Source organism: Mobula birostris, chromosome 2 (assembly GCF_030028105.1).
Source record: "Mobula birostris isolate sMobBir1 chromosome 2, sMobBir1.hap1, whole genome shotgun sequence".
In the NCBI taxonomy this organism is placed as follows: domain Eukaryota; kingdom Metazoa; phylum Chordata; class Chondrichthyes; order Myliobatiformes; family Myliobatidae; genus Mobula; species Mobula birostris.
In genome coordinates this window covers 29,745,152-29,767,144 of record NC_092371.1, presented here as the reverse complement: position 1 = coordinate 29,767,144, position 21,993 = coordinate 29,745,152, and the positions used below count along the sequence as shown (strand labels likewise).

Sequence of the window (21,993 nt, the reverse complement as noted above, 5' to 3'; positions counted from 1 at the left end):
AGAGAAGGAAATGAAATAATATTTATTGCCAGTCTATACAAAGCTGGAGGGATTCTCAAGTGGCGCCATAGTGGTTAGCACGATGCTTGGGTGTGTTCAGGAGTTCAGAGTTCAATTCCGGTACCGTCTGTAAGGAGTTTGTATGCTCTCCCCGTGAACTGCGTGGGTTTCCTCTGGGTGCTCCAATTTTCTCCCACAGTCCAAAGGCCTACCAGTTAGTAGGTTGACTGGTTATTGTAAATTGTCCTGTGATTAGGCTCGGGTTAAAAAGGTGGGTTGCTGGGCAGCACGGCTCTTCGTGCTGGAAGGGTCCGTTCCACGTTGTATAAGTAAATAAAAGAAAATAAATTAAATAAAACAGAAATGCCCAACAGCCTACCCTGCTGCCTCCTCCCTTTCTCTTTGCACCAGTGGAGAAGGTTCAAACTTTCAAACACCTATCATAATTCTCATCCGAATACTTCTCCATTCAGTTATTGTACCATTCTGTGTCCCCTTATCTCTTGTGACCCTTGGCCAAGGTGAATATTTTTTTATTTGGAGATACAGCATGGTGACAGGCCGTTCTGACCCAATGAGCTCATGCAGCATAATTACACACATATGAATTAACCCATACCTCTTTTAGTGTGGGAGAGAACCAGAACACCCAAAGGGCCCCTTCATGGTCACAGGGAGAACTTACAAACCCCTTACAGACCTCAGAAGAGTTGAGCTTGGGTTGCAGGTACTGTAGTAGCTATGCTACCATGCCACCAAAGACAAAAATAGCAGGTCTGCAAAATGCAACACACACAAAAAATGCTGGTGAACACAGCAGGCCAGGCAGCATCTATAGGAAGAGGTACAGTCGACGAGTCCTGACCAAGGGTCTGGGCCCGAAACGTCGACTGTACCTCTTCCTATAGATGCTGCCTGGCCTGCTGCGTTCACCAGCATTTTTTGTGTGTGTTGCTTGAATTTCCAGCATCTGCAGATTTCGTCAGGTCTGCAAAATGGCATTCTTCGCCAGTATCTAATCTCAAGAGCATGCATCCAAGTATATCTGCAGGTTATTACCATCGTTTGTGTTGCAACCACCATTTCTTGCTGCACACTTTGCACACATCAAGGAGGAATCAAACTTGCCTTTCGTAACATTTTCTTCTTACACTGGTGCATACCAAGCAAGATTCCTATCTAAGCTAGTTCCATTTCCCTACCTTTGATCCTCATCCCTCATTATTAACCCCACACTCTGGGTAAAATGTTGCCCTTGAGTTCCTATTAAACCTCTCATCTCCCACCTTAAACCTATGGCCTCTGGTGCTTCATTCCTCAACCCTGGGAAAAGACTACTTTTACTCTACTTACACGTCTCATCATTTCATGTACCTGTATGTTTCTATTGCAATGTGCAACACTGTCCCTTGACCACACCAGCCAATCCGGTATCAAGAAGGGGAAAAGAACGATCCTATATGTTCAGAACATAAAGGGCATGATACCAGATTTTATGATTTGAAGTCTTTGGCCCAACATTTGCTATGACTGTCGGACATTCAGCAAATTTTCCAGCTGATAGCATTTCAGTCCAGGATTGTACTGTATCATTCAGTGTCAAGCTGGCAAAGAAGTTCAATATTTATGGATAAGAAAACTTCCAATATCATACTTTCAATTCAAGCTTTGAATTTTTTTCCAGAATTAACATTTTAATGGACTTAAATCATTGTCATTCAAAATCTACATTGTGGCCACTTTATTAGGTACACCTGTACATCTGCTTGTTAATGCAAATATCTAATCAGCCAATCATGTGGCAACAAGTCACAAACAAATCCCAGTTTGGCAAAAGAATAAATCAAGGAAGGTAGTGCACCTGTGGCTGACAAGAGAAATTAGGGATAGTATCAATTCCAAAGAAGAAGTATACAAATTAGCCAGAAAAAGTGGCTCACCTGAGGACTGGGAGAAATTCAGAGTTCAGCAGAGGAGGACAAAGGGCTTAATTAGGAAGGGGAAAAAAGATTATGAGAGAAAACTGGCAGGGAACATAAAAACTGACTGTAAGAGCTTTTATAGATATGTAAAAAGGAAAAGACTGGTAAAGACAAATGTAGGTCCCCTACAGACAGAAACAGGTGAATTGATTATGGGGAGCAAGGACATGGCAGACCAATTGAATAATTACTTTGGTTCTGTCTTCACTAAGGAGGACATAAATAATCTTCCAGAAATAGTAGGGGACAGAGGGTCCAGTGAGATGGAGGAACTGAGCGAAATACATGTTAGTAGGGAAATGGTGTTAGGTAAATTGAAGGGATTAAAGGCAGATAAATCCCCAGGGCCAGATGGTCTGCATCCCAGAGTGCTTAAGGAAGTAGCCCAAGAAATAGTGGATGCATTAGTGATAATTTTTCAAAACTCGTTAGATTCTGGACTAGTTCCTGAGGATTGGAGGGTGGCTAATGTAACCCCACTTTTTAAAAAAGGAGGGAGAGAGAAACCAGGGAATTATAGACCGGTTAGCCTAACGTCGGTGGTGGGGAAACTGCTGAAGTCAGTTATCAAGGATGTGATAACAGCACATTTGGAAAGCGGTGAAATGATCGGACAAAGTCAGCATGGATTTGTGAAAGGAAAATCATGTCTGACAAATCTCATAGAATTTTTTGAGGATGTAACTAGTAGAGTGGATAGGGGAGAACCAGTGGATGTGGTATATTTGGATTTTCAAAAGGCTTTTGACAAGGTCCCACACAGGAGATTAGTGTGCAAACTTAAAGCACACGGTATTGGGGGTAAGGTATTGATGTGGATAGAGAATTGGTTAGCAGACAGGAAGCAAAGAGTGGGAATAAACGGGACCTTTTCAGAATGGCAGGCAGTGACTAGTGGGGTACCGCAAGGCTCAGTGCTGGGACCCCAGTTGTTTACAATATATATTAATGACTTGGATGAGGGAATTAAATGCAGCATCTCCAAGTTTGCGGATGACACGAAGCTGGGCGGAAGTGTTAGCTGTGAGGAGGATGCTAAGAGGATGCAGAGTGACTTGGATAGGTTGGGTGAGTGGGCAAATTCATGGCAGATGCAATTTAATGTGGATAAATGTGAAGTTATCCACTTTGGTGACAAAAATAGGAAAACAGATTATTATCTGAATGGTGGCCGATTAGGAAAAGGGGAGGTGCAACGAGACCTGGGTGTCATTATACACCAGTCATTGAAAGTGGGCATGCAGGTACAGCAGGCGGTGAAAAAGGCGAATGGTATGCTGGCACTTATAGCGAGAGGATTCGAGTACAGGAGCAGGGAGGTACTACTGCAGTTGTACAAGGCCTTGGTGAGACCACACCTGGAGTATTGTGTGCAGTTTTGGTCCCCTAATCTGAGGAAAGACATCCTTGCCAGAGAGAGAGTACAAAGAAGGTTCACCAGATTGATTCCTGGGATGGCAGGACTTTCATATGAAGAAAGACTGGATGAACTAGGCTTGTACTCATTGGAATTTAGAAGATTGAGGGGGGATCTGATTGAAACGTATAAAATCCTAAAGGGATTGGACGGGCTAGATGCAGGGGGATTGTTCCCGATGTTGGCGAAGTCCAGAACGAGGGGTCACAGTTTGAGGATAAAGGCGAAGCCTTTTAGGATTGAGATTAGGAAAAACTTCTTCACACAGAGAGTGGTGAATCTGTGGAATTCTCTGCCACAGGAAACAGTTGAGGCCAGTTCATTGGCTATACTTAAGAGGGAGTTAGATATGGCCCTTGAGGCTACAGGGATCAGGGGGTATGGAGGGAAGGCTGGGGCAGGGTTCTGAGTTGGATGATCAGCCATGATCATAATAAATGGCGGTGCAGGCTCAAAGGGCCGAATGGCCTACTCTGCACCTATTTTCTGTGTTTCTATGTTTCTATAAGTCAATGCAGACATGGTCAAGGGGTTCAGTTTTTGTTCAGACAAAACATCAGAATGGGAAAGAAATGTGATCTAAGTGACTTAGACCATGAAATGATTGTTGGTGCCAGACAGGGTGGTTTGATTATCTCAGAAACTGTAGATCTCCAGGGACTTTCACACATAACAATCTCAAGAGTTTACAGAGAATGGTGTGATAAAACGCCTCGTTAACAAGAGAGGTCAGAGGAAAATGGCCAGACTGGTTCAAGCTGACAGGAAGAAGACAGTAACTTAACTACCCACATGATACAACAGTTGTGTGCAGAAGACCAACTCTGTATGCACAACACGTTGAACCATAAAGTGGCCGCAGCAGTAGAAGACCATGAACACACACTCAGTGGCCACGTTATTATGTACAGAAGGTACCTAATAAAGTGGCCACTGAAGGAAACTTCTGATATCATCCTTTCAATTCAAATTTTGTGATTTTTTTTTTCCAGAATTAACATTTTCATGGGGTTAAATCATTATCTATCAGAATAAATCCGTCTATTTTCATGGCCATTATTTTCAATAATATGCAATCAAACCTCATTAACACTATGGGGACAGAAGAGACTGCAGACGCTGGTATCTGGAGCAACAACCAATCAGCTGGAGGAACAGTGGGTTAAGTAGCATCTATGGGAGGAAAAGAATCATCAATGTTTCAGGTTGAAACCCTTTGGACCCAAAATATCAGCAATTCTTTATTGCCAGTGCAGCTTGACCTGGTGCATTCCTCCAGCTGGTTGCTTGTTGCCTATAAACACCAATACATTTTAATAAGCTTCCCTGAGTGTTCCAGCTAAAGTATTCAGTCCAGTTAATCTAATAATCCCATAGAAAAGCCACATCCAATCTATGATTGGGCAGTGAGGCACTTTGCCCGATATTGGACAGTATTTTAGATATAGCCACTAACACAAACTGGGTCATGTATCATTCAATTCTAGATTATGACTTGAATTTCCTTGTACTGACAAATTGATAGCTTTGATTTCCTTCGTAAGAATAAAGGATCCATAAAATATTTCTTTGTTCTATGTGCTTTCCAATTACCTTGGTAGGGTGAGACTGAAGTACAACTTGTTCCCTTTCATTCTGCACACAGGCTAATAATTGCATTGTTTTCTTTAACTATGCTTCACTGATCCATCAGCTACTTGTGTTTTCACATTGCCAAAACCGAGCATGTTTTCTCTTTTATAACGCATTTTGTTTTCAGAAAGGTTCTTTTGTCTCCAATCATAATATAATTACCACAAATAGGTTCTGGGGCATTTTTTTGGAAGCTGCAAGCAAAAGTTTTTATCAACTTACAGCTTCAAAACACTGGCACTCTCACCCAGTCGGTTTCCAGTGAATCCTCTTAGTCAGAACTGCCATCTGAAACATTGTCACAGATTCAGCAAGGAGACCATTCACATGCCTTCCCGTTCAGCCGGTGATTAGAGGGTTGTTTGCAGTTATTTTGCCAGTAGCAGAAAAACTTAATGCTATCCTGTTCTGTAAAGAATGTTCAGTTTCAAGAGCATAAACACAAGAGATTCTGAAGCTGCTGGAGATCTTGAGCAACCTACACAAAGTACTGGAGGAACTCAGCAGATCAGGCAGCATCGGTGGAAGGGAATAAAGAGTCAACGTTTCAGGCCGAGACCCTTCGTCAGCACTGGAAAGGAAAGGGGAAGAAGCCAGGATAAGAAGGTGGAGGAGGGAAACGAGTGTAAGCTCACAGGTGATAAGTGAGACCAGGTGAGGGGAAGCTGGGTGGGTGGGGGGGGGGGGGAGATGAAGTGAGGTGCTAGGTGGAAGAGGTAACGTGCTGAAAAAGAACAAATCTGCTTGGAGAGGAAAGTGGACCATGAGAGAAAGGCAAAGGGGAGGGATACCAGAGGTAGGTGAGGAGAACAGAATGGGTAAGGGGGGAGCCAGAATGGGGAATGGAAAAACAGAGAAAGGAGAAATTACCAGGTTAGAGAAATCGATGTTCATGCCATCAGATTAGAGGCTACTCAGACAGAATATGAGGTCTTCAATTTCAAGAATTTTAAACAACTTGGATTGATTACCCCATTGGTAAATACGCTTACAGTTTGAAAAGATGAACATCATTGCAATTTAATTAGGCAGCACTGTAGCGTATCAGCTAGCATAACATTATCACAGTGCCAACGACCCCGGTTCAACTCCCCTGCAGTCTGTAAGGAGTCTGTACATTCTCTCCATGACCACGTAGGTTTCAAAGTAGAAATAAAAATAATTGGAAAGAAAAACATCTCAGATATGTCATAATCAGATTCATTTTCACTGCCAGATGATGTGAAATGTGTTATTTTGTGGCAGCGGTATAATATAAGACATAAAAATGCATAACATAAAAAATATATAATTTGCAAAAAAATATGTAAAAGAAAAGGAGTAAAGGGCAGAGTTGATAGGCTCGTGGACTATTCATAAATCTGATGGCATGGGTGAAGAAGGTGCTTCTGATGTTGAATTTGGGACTTCAGGTTCCTGTATCTCTACTCCGATGGTAGCAAGGAAAAGAGAGCATGTTCCAAGCATTGAAGTATGGATGCCACCTTCTTGAAGCACTTTTCCTTGAAGATGCCCTTAGCTGTGGGTGGGTTGTGCCTGTGATGGAAGTCCCTTGTGATCATATGCATTGGAGCCCCCATACCAGACTGTGATTCCACCAGTCATAATGATCTCCATCTTTAATCCATAGAAATTTGCAAGAGTCTTTGTGATGTACTGAATCTCCTCATACCCCTAACGAAGCAGAGCTGCTGGTGTGCCTGCTTCATAATTGCTGCAATGTGTTAGACCCAAGATAGATCCTCCAAGAAGTTCAAGCCTAGGAACTTGAAGCTGCTCACCCCTTCCACTACTTACCCCTAAATGAGTCACTGTTCATGTTCCCCTGACTTCCCTTTCCTGAAGTTCGCAATCAATTCCTGGGTCCTGCTGAAATTGAGTGTGAGGTTGCTGTTGTGACACTGGCTAACCAGCTGATCTATCTTACTACACCTCTTCATCACCATCTGAGATCCTGTCAACCAATGCCAAGTGAGAACAGATTCTAAATAGTTTGTTTGCTGGAGCCCAGGGTGGTGGTGGATTTATAAAGAAAGGTGCTGCGGATTTCCTGTCCTTTCTTGGATTAGATTGTTCCTAGAATGGATACCTCAGCATTTTTATGAATAGCAGGACCAGTCTACCAGCTTTTAGACTTCTACACATGAAAACTTTTGAGTGTAGCCCAAACGTTTTAGCTGCTTCCTTTGACCTTACAAAAGAGCAGCTTAAAAACACCAGCTCCTTGAAGCTGCTGTGATGGACATTTCTGAATTTTAATGAAGAAACTGGCATTGTGATTTAATGGAAAAGTAGATACCAGTCGAAAATTTATTTCTAAATAATAAACGATCTACAGTCCATAATTTTTTTATGGCAGTATGCCTGCCACAAAGTATTGAAAACCTAATTTGACTAGCAGGAACAATAGATTAATTTTGACTCACAACTTTTGGAAAATAAATTAATTATTATAAGGTTGGTGCTGAAGAGGAATATGAGATGGTTGCCATGAATTTTACTGTAAATTACAGTTGATTAGCATCTAGGTGTTATCCTGCATTGTCTTATTCCTCTGTCTTAGATCCTGAGTCAAAATAAGCAGGTAAATTTCTCTTCAGTCTGATGCCTGAATAGTCTGAGGGATTTTAGGTTGCAGTTCTATGTTCTTGCTTTTCACACAATTGATTATAATCTTACCCCAAATCATCGACTGTTTATTCCTCTCCATAGATGCTGCCTGATCTGGTGAGTTCCTCCAACATTTTGTGCGCCACTCTGGATTTCCACCATCTTCAGAATCTGAATGAGCTCTGTGTATGTTCCCCTGACTTCCCTTTCCTGAAGTTCACAATCAATTCCTGGGTCTTGCTGACATTGAGTGCAAGGCTGCTGCTGTGACACTGGCCAACCAGCTGATCTCTCTTAGCCCTGTACACCTCTTTGTTACCCTTTGAAATCCTGTCAACCAATGCTAAGAGTGCCAGATTAACCATAGCTAACTTATTGAGAACGGATTCCAAAGAGTTTGTTTGCTGGAGTCCATTGTATGCATTCAAACTGGGAAATTTGGGAACTAGGTGAAGTGATGGCAAGCAGATGGAGTGCAGTCACCACCCACCATTTTATTACTAGCAACCAAATATACCGGGCAAATGATGCCAATCATTCATCATTGCCATGGATTTCAAAAGCATACAAACACAAGTGAGCTACTAGTTCTATTCAAATCAGTATCTGCTGGTACAAGAATCACTGCAAATTTCAGGCAAGGACTAATTTTTTGGGAGACACCTTTAATCAGTTGTCAACATTATTAATGCAATGAGATTTGACAAGCCAAGAGGTACAAAAGACAATTCATTCACATCCAGCAGGAGCAGCAAGGATTAACCAGACAATGCACTGTTGACATTTGGGTAAAGTAACCGATGCATCACCACCCGGTTTGCAGGCTCCAATGCACAGGGTCAAAAGAGGTTGCTGAGAGTAGTAGACTGCGCCAGCTCCATCGCAGGCACAACCCTCCTCACCATCGAGGCCCTCTTCAAGAGGTGGTGCCTCTAGAAGGCAACATCCATCATTAAAGACCCTCCCCATCTGCGACACGCCCTCTATTTGTTACTACCACTGGGGAGGAGGTACGAGGACTGGAGACTCACACTCAACATTTTAAGAACAGCTTCTTCTCCCCTTTCATCAGATTTCTGAGTGATCCACAAACCCATGAACACTACCTCACTAAACCTCTTTTGCACTATTTGTCCGTTTATGGTAGCTTACGGTAATTTTTTGCACCGTAATTTAGCTTTGCACTGTACTGCTGCCACAAAACAACATACTTCACAACATATGCCCGTGACAATAAGCCTGATTCTGACTGTGGGTGTCAAATTGAGTAAGCTAGTTTTGATCAGCATGAGGGGTACATGTAACTTGTAGCTCCCCTGTCAGGGATGAGCTGCAGTATGGGTTGCCAGTCTACACTAGCGGAGCAGACTTGATGGGCTGAATGGCCTAATTCTGCTCCTAAATCTTAAGATCTACATTTAAAGGCAGTGCTGCAGCGGATACAGACTCTTAGCTCTGACCAGTGAACGGCTGCAGAAGTTATCAGCAGTTGGCAATGTTTCCTCAGCTGTGTGCTTTAACCCACTTTACTTCAAAGGGCTTCACAGGGAAGTAGTCTGTGTCTTTTGGATGAAGCTGGTGATAATGTATGTTATATTTTAGTGATATTGTCACCCTGTCTGGCAAACCAGCACCTTTAAAAGTCTTCGGCACATACCGTATATATATAGCTAGAGTGTCTAAGAATTTTGCACAGTACTGTTGTAATTTTATGTATTGCACTATACTGCTGCAAAAAAAAAAAAATTTCATGTGAGTGATGATAAACCTAGGGGCCCGACGTTGGCCCCCTAGGCCTGAGTCGACGTAGTAGTGGTAGATGATAAACCTGATTCTGATTTGGGTATATATAGTGGCTGAGAGAGGAAAATGGTCAGGGAGAAGGGAATCATGGTTGGGAAGGGAAAGAGGAGGGAGTGGGAAGCACCAGACAGACCTTCCATAATGATCAATGAACCAATTGTTTAGAATCCAATGACCTTGCCTGGTGTCTCAGGGCTGGGTGTGTCTGCACCTGTGCCACCTCCCACCCTTGGCACTCTTTCTCTGCCACCTGTCGCACACCCTTAAGACTTACAGAGTACTGTATAAAAGCTCCTGAATGCCTCTATTCTCTCCCGGATTTGTGATGAAATTGGTGCTGGAATTGGTTTATTATTGTCACATGCACTGAGATACAGTGAGAAGCTGGTCTTGTATACTGTTCATACAGACCACGTCATTACACAGTGCATTGAAGTAGAACAATATAAAACAACACTAGAACACAAGGGAAGGTGTAACAGCTACAGGGAAAATGGAGGAGGAGAAGATGGCGGCGCGACACAGCTTGCGCAGCTACTCCGGTGAATGATATCCGTAATCTGTCAAGTAGGGTGCCGTGCACAATCCTGATTTGATGTCCTATTTACCAAGGGAAAAGCAGGATATTGTGAAAAAGATTAAAGGCATGCAGGTGCATTTACTTTAAAAATAGATCCAACCATCTTCAGCTGCTTCGTTAATGCCGTCCTTCGATTAGAGGTCAGAAGCTGAGCTGTTAGCTGATAACTGCTCTCAATTCTTTTCCTGGCTCCTCAGCCATGAAGCAGCCCGTGCCTGCATGCAGCAGGAGCAAGACTACATCACGCAGGGGCTGGTCATCAGAACTGGTTTATTATTGTCATGTGCCGAGACACAATGACAAGCTTGTCTTGCATACTGTTTATACGTATCAATGTATTGGTGCATTGGGGTAGCACAAGGTACCACAGTAGTAAAATGCAGAATAAAGTACGACAGATACAGAGAAAGTGCTGTCCCAGTAAACAGTATGGTGCAAGAACATAATGAGGTGGACTGTGAGGTCAAGAATCAACTTTATCATACTGGGGAACTATTCAATAGTCTTATAACAGCAGGGTAGAAGCTGCCCTTGAGCCTGCTGGTACTTGCTTCCAGGGTCTTGTATCTTCTACTCAATGGGAAGGGGCCACCGTAAGCCTCGCCAGTCAGTTCCATCGGGGTCCACGAGTCAGGTCGGTAGGTCAACTCGTGGAGGACAGAAGATCAGCAGAACTGTAAGAAGTTTTAAAAGGACAGTATTAGACTTAATTAGAGACAGATAATTTAGCTTGAAAAGAGTAGAACAATTGTAATACTCTTGAATTTAATGAGTGGATCTGCAGGGAGCAGTTTGCAACGAGCCACCACACTCCTGCACCATCTTGCCATCAAGCTAATTGTCAAGGAACACTTCCACAGCAAAAAGGCCTGGCAATAAGCATCTCCAACAGGCAAAAGCAAAAAAAAAACAAACAACTATAGGAACTGAGCAGACTGAGTGGTCGGTGGAGGCAAAGGGTTGGTTGAAATCTGAATGCCTGAATTAAAAGCAGGAACTGCTGGAAATGCTCAGCTGCAGCCTGACCTGCCGAATAGAGCCAGCCCACAGATTCCTCTCCAGAGAACCGCCTGCCACCCAAACTGTTTGTAAGTTGGAAGTCAACAAAAAAAAAGATATGGGAGAAGATCACGGTGAGGCAGAGAGAGGAGGCATGGGAGAAGCAGCTGCGAGCTTGCTAAGTGAGCAGGTGGGTATGCTCAGCTCCATCCAGCCCCTGAATGCTGTGGCTCAGGGATGGCGGGGGGCAGGGGTTGAGTCAAGGCTCAAAGAAATGCTCCACTCCCATCCAACAAAAGGTGCTTGCGGCCCCACAACCACTGGCCATCTCTATCTCATCTAACCCACCAGTCTCCCAACAGCTTGCCCATATGTTCAGGGTGTCCCTAAGATGGACATTCATAACTGAGGAAGAACGCTATTTGTCAGAATTTCCTTCCAATATATGCACGTTTTTGTCTGTGACATCACAAACCAATTTGCTTCAAGTCTCCAAGCAATACACAAAAATTACAGGCGAAGACCCTTCTCATCTTTCTCTTGCCTTTGTTGCTTCAAGACCTTTGGAATTGGAATTGAAATTGGTTTACCATTGTTATGTGTATCAAGATAAGGTGAAAAGCTTGTCTTGCATATTGTTCATACAGATCAGATCATAACACAGTGCACTGAGGTAGCACAAGTTAAAACAATAACAATGCAGATGCAAGGAAAGTCCAGTGCAGATCTGATCTGGGCCGACATTTACATGCTGGGCGGCACCTAATCAATGAGCTTGTTTATTTTGGCTTTTTTCTTAAAGATGTGCTGGGTGCGTTCCGGCTACAAAGAAAAAGTACCGGTCCCCGTACCAGTCCGCGGCCCGGAGGTTGGGGACCACTGAGATAAACAATAAAGTGCAAGATCGTAACAAGGTAGATTGTGAAGTCAAGAGTCCAACTTATCATACCAGGGAACAAATTAATAGTCTTACAACAGAGGGTCCTTAAGCCTGGTGGTAAATGCTTTTGGGCTTTTGGATCTTCTGCTTGATAGAAGAGTGGAGAGGAGAGAATGTCCGGGGTGAGTGAAGTCTTTTATTATGCTGGCTGCTTTATGGAGGCAGCGAGAAAGGTAGACAGACTCCATAAGGGGAAGGCTGGTTTCTGTGATGTATTGAGCTGTGTCTATAGCTCTCTGGAGTTCCTTGTGGTCATGTGCAGAACATTCCAAGCCATGATGCATCCAGATAGGATGTTTTTATCGATAAAAATAGGTAAGGGTCATCAAGGACATGACAAAGTGCTTTAGCTCCTGAGGAGATAGAGGTGCTAGTGAACTTTCTTGTCAGTGAAATCTGCATAGTTAGACCATGACAGGTTATTGTTGATGTTCACTCCTAGGAACTTGAAGCTCACAACCCTCTCTATCTCAAAACCATAGATGCAGACAGGACCATGTGTACCGTCCTCTTCCAGAAGTTAATAACCAGCTCTTCTGTTTAGCTGACATTGAGGGAAAGGTTATTGCCATGAAACAATGTCACATGATAAGCACAATATTTTAAGATCTTTATAGATAGATTTTTATCACCCAATTGTTCAAGCTGTCCAGGGAAGAGAATGAAAAATTATAAAGACCTTTAAATAAGGATTTTAAATCAATCTTCTGTATAGCTGACTAAATATGTACTTTCTGATCACTGCAGTCCCTCCACCAACCAGTTCTACAACTGCTGATGTCTCTGACAATCTGTCCCCATTGTTCTCTTTCTTACCTTGTCCCCGTGGTGCCTCTCTGGAAAGTCGATTAAACGCCTGATGGAAGTGGAGAAGGTGAAGGGGTTTAGTCAGGCAGTGGTGTCGTCCAATCTGCGCGATGGGATGTCCCACCTCATCCAGTCCTGCGGGCTAGGAGGAATGAAGCACAACACTGTCCTAATGGGCTGGCCAAGAGCCTGGAGGCAATCCAATGATCCCAGAGCGTGGAAAAACATCATTGGTATGTGTAACCTTGAAAAATCTGAGCGGTCAGACGACAAAATGCATTTTTTAAAAAGAGCTCAGGGACCGCACTGAAAAATAATTGAAATAATTTAGGTGTAGAATCATTGGTATGTTTTCTTTCAAATTCTTGCATGTATTCGGGCAGGGAACTCAGGTTTATAGAGTCAGAGTTAATAACTATTCACAGTTACTGAGTAAAAAAAATAGGTATCTCATCCACAAGTCACTGGATTTTTGGTTTTGTTTTCTCATGTCACCCTGTCAGATTGTAATTTTGCAATTGCAGTGGTCACATCAGTAATACGAGGGGAGAAATGTTAAGTAAATACGAACTATTTACCAGATCATTAAGAAACTTGTCCATAGGTGTCTGAAAGAATAGAAGTGCATGCTATTGTTAAATGGTCACCAAAGCATTAAAGTTTAGAAGATGTTTATGATCAAGTCATCTGAGGTAGAATGTCAAACACCCTTGCACATAGAGTGGGCACAATGGTGCAGTTACTATTGCTGCTGCTTTACTGCTCCGGTGATCGGGGTTCAGTCCTGATCTTGGGTTTTCTCTGTGCAGGGTGGGATGTTCTCTCTGTGACTCCATGGGTGCTCCAGTTGCTGCCTCTCCCCACCACCCCCAACATCCTAAAGACATGAGGAACAGTAGTATAGTTGGCCACAGTAAGCTACTCAAAGCGTGTAGGTGAGTGGTAGAATCTGGAAAGATGTTGGGAATGTAGGAATAATAAATGGAATTAGTGTAAATGGGTGCTTTAGGGACAGTAAAGATTTGGTGGGCTGAAGGGTCTGTTTTGATGCAGTATAAATCTATGATTGCTATTTAAAACTAACTAGAGAGTTTCAGAGATGTCTGAGAGATCTTGTAGGCTAACTCAGTAAGTGCTTGATAACTCAGTAAGTCCATCAATCGATCAGCCTCAGACTTGAGTCATCTCTACCACCAGCAACCTTTTAAGAAGGGATTTTCTCTTTTCTGAAATTTACCAACCTGTAGAGGTGGAAAATACTTACTTCAATTGAGTATAGGAGTTGGGATGTTTTGGGGAGGTTGTATAAGACATTGGTGAGGCCAAATTTGGGGTATTGTGTACAGTTCTGGTCACCTAACTATAGGAAAGATATCAGTAAGATGGAAAGAGTGCAGAGAAGATTTACTAGGATGTTGCCAGGTCTTCAGCAGTTGAGTTATAGGGAAAGATTGAACAGGTTAGAACTTTATGTGGTTTGGAGAAGGAATGTGGGTCGGACAGAGGGGATGTGGGTCGGACAGAGGGAATGTGGGTCAGACAGAGGGAATGTGGGTTGGGGAGGGGATGTGGGTGGGACAGAGGGATGTGGGTCAGAGAGGGAATGTGGACCGGACAGAGGGGATGTGGGTCGGACAGAGGGAATGTGGGTTGGAGAAGGAATGTGGGTCAGACAGAGGGAATGTAGGTCAGAGAGGGGATGTGGATCGGACAGAGAGAATGTGGGTCGGACAGAGGGAATGTGGGTTGGAGAAGGAATGTGGGTCAGACAGAGGGAATGTGGGTTGGAGAAGGAATGTGGGTCGGACAGAGGGAATGTGGGTCAGAGAAGGAATGTGGGTCGGACAGAGGAGATGTGGGTCAGAGAAGGAATGTGGGTCGGACAGAGGGGATGTGGGTCGGAGAGGGAATGTGGATCAGACAGAGGGAATATACATGATAGGATGACACCATGATTGCCCCAGGGATTAACTGTAAATGAGAGCATCAGACTGGTGGGTTAATGGGACTTGAGGGAGGGAAACGATAGCTCTTTATTGATGAAAACTGTGAATTAGGGCAGTTAGAGAGTGAGAACAGAGATAAAGGAATGAATTAGTTTTGAAATGTAAGGGTGAGAAGTGTCCCAGCCAGACAGGCTAATGGAGAGATCAAAACTGAACCAATATCTCAAGCAGATGATACACAAAAGAGATTCTGCAGATGCTGAAAATCTGGAGCAATACAGACAAAGTGCTGGAAGAACTCAGCAGGTCAGGCAGCATCAATGGAGAGGAATGAAGAGTCAATGTTTATCAGGACTGTAAAGAAAGAGACAGAAGGCAGAATAAAGGTGGGCAGGGGAGAAGGAGTACAAGCTGGCAGGTTATAAGTGAGACCAAGTGAGGGGGGGGGGTTGGAATGAAGTGAGAATCTGGGAGCTGATTGGTGGGAAAGGTAAAGGGCTGAAGTAGAAGGAATCTAATAGGAGTGGATGGTGGACCATGGAATAAAGGGAGGGAGAAGGGGAACTAAAGTGAGGTGATGAGCAGATAAGGAAAAGAGAAGGGGTGGAGGGTAACCAGAATGAGAAATAATTACCAGAAGTTAGAGAAGTTGATGTTCATGTCTCAACTTGCAGGCTACCCAGTTGGAATATGAGGTGTCTTTCCTCCAACCTCAGTTTAGCCTCATCCTTTGTTCCTGCAATTTTATTATGAGGCCTAATGTCAACTTGAGAAGCATCACCTGTCTTTAGTTGGGACCCATTCTAGTGTCAGGCCTCATTTATCAGATTCCTGATTTCTGCTGTCCTTTGTGAGGGAAATTGCCTCATTCTCTTTTCGCTTAATTTAAAGTGGTGCCCTCTTGTAGTTGCTCAGGTCATGTTGAACGCTACTTCTTCTGATAAATTAATGAAAGTAATAACATGCTTTCAAAAGACCTGTTTGAATGCAAGAGTGGGAGAACCAAGCAGTCAGACTAACTGTGAGTCACTTTCTGCCCTCTCCTTTTGCAGAAGTGGTTCGGGAGACAACTGCTGCTCGCTTGGCCCTCCTCGTAGCTAAAAACGTTGCTGCCTTCCCATCTAATCAGGAGAGGTATGCTGAGGGCTACATCGATGTCTGGTGGATAGTCCATGACGGAGGAATGCTCATGCTGCTTCCTTTCCTCCTCAGGCAGCACAAGGTAAGATAAATGTTCTGGTAATCCCATTGTGTGTGTCTATGCCTAACTTGTATTACTATTCCCCAGTTTACGCCAACAGCCACAAGGTAAGGAAGAAATGTTCTGTGGAGGCTAAGTCATTTGGTATGTATCGAAAGTGGAGTTTGATAGGTTCTCAATTCATCAAAAGTTACAGGGAGAAGAGAGGAGGATGGGGTTGAGGGAGATAATAATTCAGCCAAGATTGAATGGTGGAGCAAACTTGATGGGCCAAATGGCTTAAATCTGCCCGTGTTTTATGGTCTTATGGTCTCACCAAAAATCAATGTACAAATTCTGAGGACAAAGAATTCATGGTAAAACTCTTGTTTATTAATAGTGAACATGGTTAATACAACAGCACCTTTTCCACAAGAAACTGCCAGTAATTTGAATTGTGCTATTGATACAGAGCTAAATTTGCAAGCTGTTTGGAATCTGAATTTCTGGCCAGTTGCATACAATAGGACACATCTATCATGCTCCAGTACAGGACTAACTTCTTTTTCACCATTTGATTGTGTTTTTTTTTTGCAGAAAGTGTTGAAAGTGTGCAAGGGGATACGTAAAAAAAAGTGACCAAAGTATATGTGAAATTATTATTCTGAGTTGCATTGTTCACCTAATAACTTGTTCTAGCACCCACACAAAGAGATACTTCTGAATAATAAAGTTATAACTTTATTTACAGTATTAAATAATAAAATTAACAATGGTATTTTAAATCAATATTTTTATAAGTCAGAATATATTCATGAACAGGGACTTGGACTTTTTTTTAGTGTGACAGTATTTTACTGATACCTTATATGTGCTATATGTACCTTGTATTGTGTATGACTGTTGGTACTGTATTTTGCACCTTGACCCTGCAGTAATGCTGTTTCATTTGACTGTATTTGTGCGTATTTATATATGAATAATAATTATACTGGAACTTGAATTTGATAGTTCTGTCCTGTGGTGAGTAAATCATTGATAACATGTGTTTATCAAATTATCAGGGGCAATTTATTTGTATCGCATTCAGACCTAGAGATTAATCTCTTCTAATTTACGCTGCTGGTTCTGTACCCATGCATTTGGGAAGAGCACAGTCAATAATAATTTCCAGAAGAGATCTTAGTGTTTCCAGTAATTCAGCCGAAACAAAACATGGGATATATGAGGTGAGATTCCTCAAAGATCACAGTGTCAGTGAAAACAGCAGAATTGTACCAACTGATGACCTGTTTCTTGTAGTTCACTGAATCCACAGCACATCTCTGTTGAGCACTATCATAATGCAGTCACACTTCAGCTGTTTGCCTACCACTTACAGTGCAAAGGCCCATTACCTGGTCAATCAAGAAAACTTGCCTCAATTTCCTGAGAAAACTTCCAAAGAAGAAGCATACAAATTAGCCAGAAAAAGTGGCTCACCTGAGGACTGGGAGAAATTCAGAGTTCAGCAGAGGAGGACAAAGGGCTTAATTAGGAAGGAGAAAAAAGATTATGAGAGGAAACTGGCAGGGAACATAAAAACTGACTGTAAAAGCTTTTATAGATATGTAAAAAGGAAAAGACTGGTAAGGACAAATGTAGGTCCCCTACAGACAGAAACAGGTGAATTGATTATGGGGAGCAAGGACATGGCAGACCAATTGAATAATTACTTTGGTTCTGTCTTCGCTAAGGAGGACATAAATAATCTTCCAGAAATAGTAGGGGACAGAGGGTCCAGTGAGATGGAGGAACTGAGCGAAGTACATGTTAGTAGGGAAGTGGTGTTAGGTAAATTGAAGGGATTAAAGGCAGATAAATCCCCAGGGCCAGATGGTCTGTATCCCAGAGTGCGTAAGGAAGTAGCCCAAGAAATAGTGGATGCATTAGTGATAATTTTTCAAAACTCGTTAGATTCTGGACTAGTTCCTGAGGATTGGAGGGTGGCTAATGTAACCCCACTTTTTAAAAAAGGAGGGAGAGAGAAACCGGGGAGTTATAGACTGGTTAGCCTAACATCGGTGGTGGGGAAACTGCTGGAGTCAGTTATCAAAGATGTGATAACAGCACATTTGGAAAGCGGTGAAATCATCGGACAAAGTCAGCATGGATTTATGAAAGGAAAATCATGTCTGACGAATCTCATAGAATTTTTTGAGGATGTAACTAGTAGAGTGGATAGGGGAGAACCAGTGGATGTGGTATATTTGGATTTTCAAAAGGCTTTTGACAAGGTCCCACACAGGAGATTAGTGTGCAAACTTAAAGCACACGGTATTGGGGGTAAGGTATTGATGTGGATAGAGAATTGGTTAGCAGACAGGAAGCAAAGAGTGGGAATAAACGGGACCTTTTCAGAATGGCAGGCAGTGACTAGTGGGGTACCGCAAGGCTCAGTGCTGGGACCCCAGTTGTTTACAATATATATTAATGATTTGGATGAGGGAATTAAATGCAGCATCTCCAAGTTTGCGGATGACACAAAGCTGGGCGGAAGTGTTAGCTGTGAGGAGGATGCTAAGAGGATGCAGAGTGACTTGGATAGGTTGGGTGAGTGGGCAAATTCATGGCAGATGCAATTTAATGTGGATAAATGTGAAGTTATCCACTTTGGTGACAAAAATAGGAAAACAGATTATTATCTGAATGGTGGCCGATTAGGAAAAGGGGAGGTGCAATGAGACCTGGGTGTCATTATACACCAGTCATTGAAAGTGGGCATGCAGGTACAGCAGGCGGTGAAAAAGGCGAATGGTATGCTGGCATTTATAGCGAGAGGATTTGAGTACAGGAGCAGGGAGGTACTACTGCAGTTGTACAAGGCCTTGGTGAGACCACACCTGGAGTATTGTGTGCAGTTTTGGTCCCCTAATCTGAGGAAAGACATCCTTGCCATAGAGGGAGTACAAAGAAGGTTCACCAGATTGATTCCTGGGATGGCAGGACTTTCATATGAAGAAAGACTGGATGAACTAGGCTTGTACTCGTTGGAATTTAGAAGATTGAGGGGGGATCTGATTGAAACGTATAAAATCCTAAAGGGATTGGACAGGCTAGATGCAGGAAGATTGCTCCCGATGTTGGGGAAGTCCAGAACGAGGGGTCACAGTTTGAGGATAAAGGGGAAGCCTTTTAGGACTGTGATTAGGAAAAACTTCTTCACACAGAGAGTGGTGAATCTGTGGAATTCTCTGCCACAGGAAACAGTTGAGGCCAGTTCATTTGCTATATTTAAGAGGGAATTAGATATGGCCCTTGTGGCTATGGGGATCAGGGGGTATGGAGGGAAGGCTGGTGCAGGGTTCTGAGTTGGATGATCAGCCATGATCATAATAAATGGCGGTGCAGGCTCGAAGGGCCGAATGACCTACTCCTGCACCTATTTTCTATGTTTCCATGTTTCTATGTTTCCAGTGTCATATACTTCCAAGCTTGACTTCATCAGGATACACCAGCCTTCCCCACCAATCTCCATCCAAAGACTGGGGCTCTTCCAGCAAGGCAACTGAATGAGCCCAGTTATGAGGAACACACAATGTCCATCAGCAAGGGTACGGCTCCATCACAATCCAAAATGTTCCTGATATGGCAGGAACCCAAGAACTGGGCATGCCTCTAAAGAAATTACAGTCATACTTTAAGACTGATGGAAGATAATATTCCCATCTTGATATTTTTGAGGGATTTGTGATTTTTTTCAACATAGCACGGACCGATCTGACGTTCAAAGATGCTTCAATGTTTCAGATGTGATATTGGAGATGACATACCAAAGCCTCAAGGGAAGTAATCAATCACAGATATAAAGTGTCTATAAAAATTATTCAACTGTCCCCTGCACCCCCCGCTGCCCCAGACGTTTTCACGATTTATTATTTTGCAACATTGAATCACTGACTTTTATTTGGCTTTTTTACACTGATCAACAGAAAAAGACTCATTCGTGTTAAAGTGAAAATAGATCTCGACAAAGTGATCTAAAATAATTACAAATATAAAACACAATATAGTTGATTGCATGAGTACTCACCTCCTTTGAGTCAGTATTTAGTAGACGCACCTTTGGCAGCAATTACAGTCTTGAGTCTATGTGGATAGGTCTCTATCAGCTTTGCACATCTGGACACTGCAATTCTTCCCAATTCTTCTTCACAAGACTGCTCAAGCTCTGTCAGATTGCACGGGGATCGTGAGTGAACAGTCCTTTTCAATCCAGCCACAAATTTCAATGGATTGAGGTCTGGACTCTGACTTGTCCACTCCAGGACATTAACCTTGTTTTTTTTTTAAGCCATTCCTGTGTAGTTTTGGCTTTATGCTTCTGGCCATTGTCTTGCTGGAAAACAAATCCTCTCCCAAGTTGCAGTTCTCTTGCAGACTGCATCAGGTTTTCCTCCAGGATTTCCCTGTATTTTGCTGCATTCATTTTAGCCACTACCTTCACAAGCCTTCCAGGGCCTGCTGCAGTGAAGCATCCCCACAGCATGATGCAGCCACCACCGCGCTCCATGGTAGGTATGGTGTGTTTTTGATGATGTGCGGTGTTCGGCTTACACCAAACATAGCATTTAGTCTGATGGCCAAAAAGCTCAATTTTGGTTTCATCAGACCACAGAACCTTCTTCCAGCTGACTTCAGAGTCTCTCACATGCCTTCTGGTAAACTCTAATCAAGATTTCATGAGAGTTATTTTTAAAAAAAGAAACAGTGGCTTTCTCTTTGCCACTCTCCCATAAAGCTGTGACTGGTGAAGCACCTGGGTAACAGTTGTACGTGCAGTCTCTCCCATCTCAGCCACTGAAATTGGCAACTCCTCCAGAGTTGTCATAGGTCTCTTGGTGGCCTCTCTCACCATATAACCATATAACAATTACAGCACGGAAACAGGCCATCTCGGCCCTTCCAGTCCGTGTCAAACACTTACTCTCACCTAGTCCCACCGACCTACGCTCAGCCCATAACCATCCATTCCTTTCTTGTCCATATACCTATCCAATTTAACTTTAAACGACAACATCGAACCTGCCTCAACCACTTCTGCTGGAAGCTCGTTCCACACAGCTACCACTCTCTGAGTAAAGAAGTTCCCCTTCATGTTACCCCTAAACTTTTGCCCTTTAACTCTCAACTCATGTCCTCTTGTTTGAATCTCCCCCACTCTCAATGGAAAAAGCCCCCACGTTAACTCTATCTATCCCCCTCTTAATTTTAAATACCTCTATCAAGTCCCCCCTCAACCTTCTACGTTCCAAAGAATAAAGTCCTAACTTGTTCAACCTTTCTCTGTAACTTAGGTGATGAAACCCAGGAAACATTCTAATAAACTTTCTTTGAACTTTCTCTATTTTGTTGACATCTTTCCTATAATTCGGTGACCAAAACTGTACACAATACTCCAAATTTGGCCTCACCGATGCCTTGTACAATTTCAACGTTACATCCCAACTCCTATATTCAATGCTCTGATTTATAAAGGCCAGCATACCAAAAGCTTTCTTCACCACCCTATCCACATGAGATTCCACCTTCAGGGGCCTATGCACCATTATTCCTAGTCCCCTTCTTGCACAGCCACTGGGTTTTTGACGACAGCCTGCTCTAAGCTGATTTACAGCTGTGTCATACTCTTTCCATTTTTTGTTGATTGACTTAACTGTACTCCAAGGGATATTCAGTGACTTGGAAATTTTCTCGCATCCATCTCCTGACTTGTGCTTTTCAATAACCTTTTTGTGGAGTTGCTTGGAGTGTTCTTTTGTCTTTATGATGTAGTTTTTGCCAGGATACTGACTCACCAGCAGTTGGACCTTCCAGATACTGTACCTGTGTATTTTTACAAAGGTCAATTGAAAGACCTTGACTACACACAGGTCTCCAAAAATGGATCTCCATTTAACTAACTATGTGACTTCTAAAACCAGTTGGCTGCACCAGTGATGATTTGGTGTGTCATATTAAAGGGGATAAATACTTAAATGTTTTTATTTGTAATTAATTTAGATCACTTTGTAGAGATCTGTTGTCACTTTGACACAAAAGAGTCTTTTTCTGTTGC

The 21,993-nt window shown here is 42.9% G+C and overlaps 1 protein-coding gene across 1 annotated transcript in view; it reads left to right on the top strand.

Moving 5' to 3' along the window:
* LOC140210509 (solute carrier family 12 member 5-like) overlaps positions 1-21,993 on the top strand; it is a 347,453-nt gene that overhangs the window by 308,006 nt on the left and 17,454 nt on the right. Inside the window, exons 18-19 of the mRNA XM_072279513.1 lie at positions 12,808-13,003; positions 15,769-15,938. Coding sequence (XP_072135614.1) covers positions 12,808-13,003; positions 15,769-15,938 — 366 coding nt within the window. The remainder of the gene's footprint in view (positions 1-12,807; positions 13,004-15,768; positions 15,939-21,993) is intronic.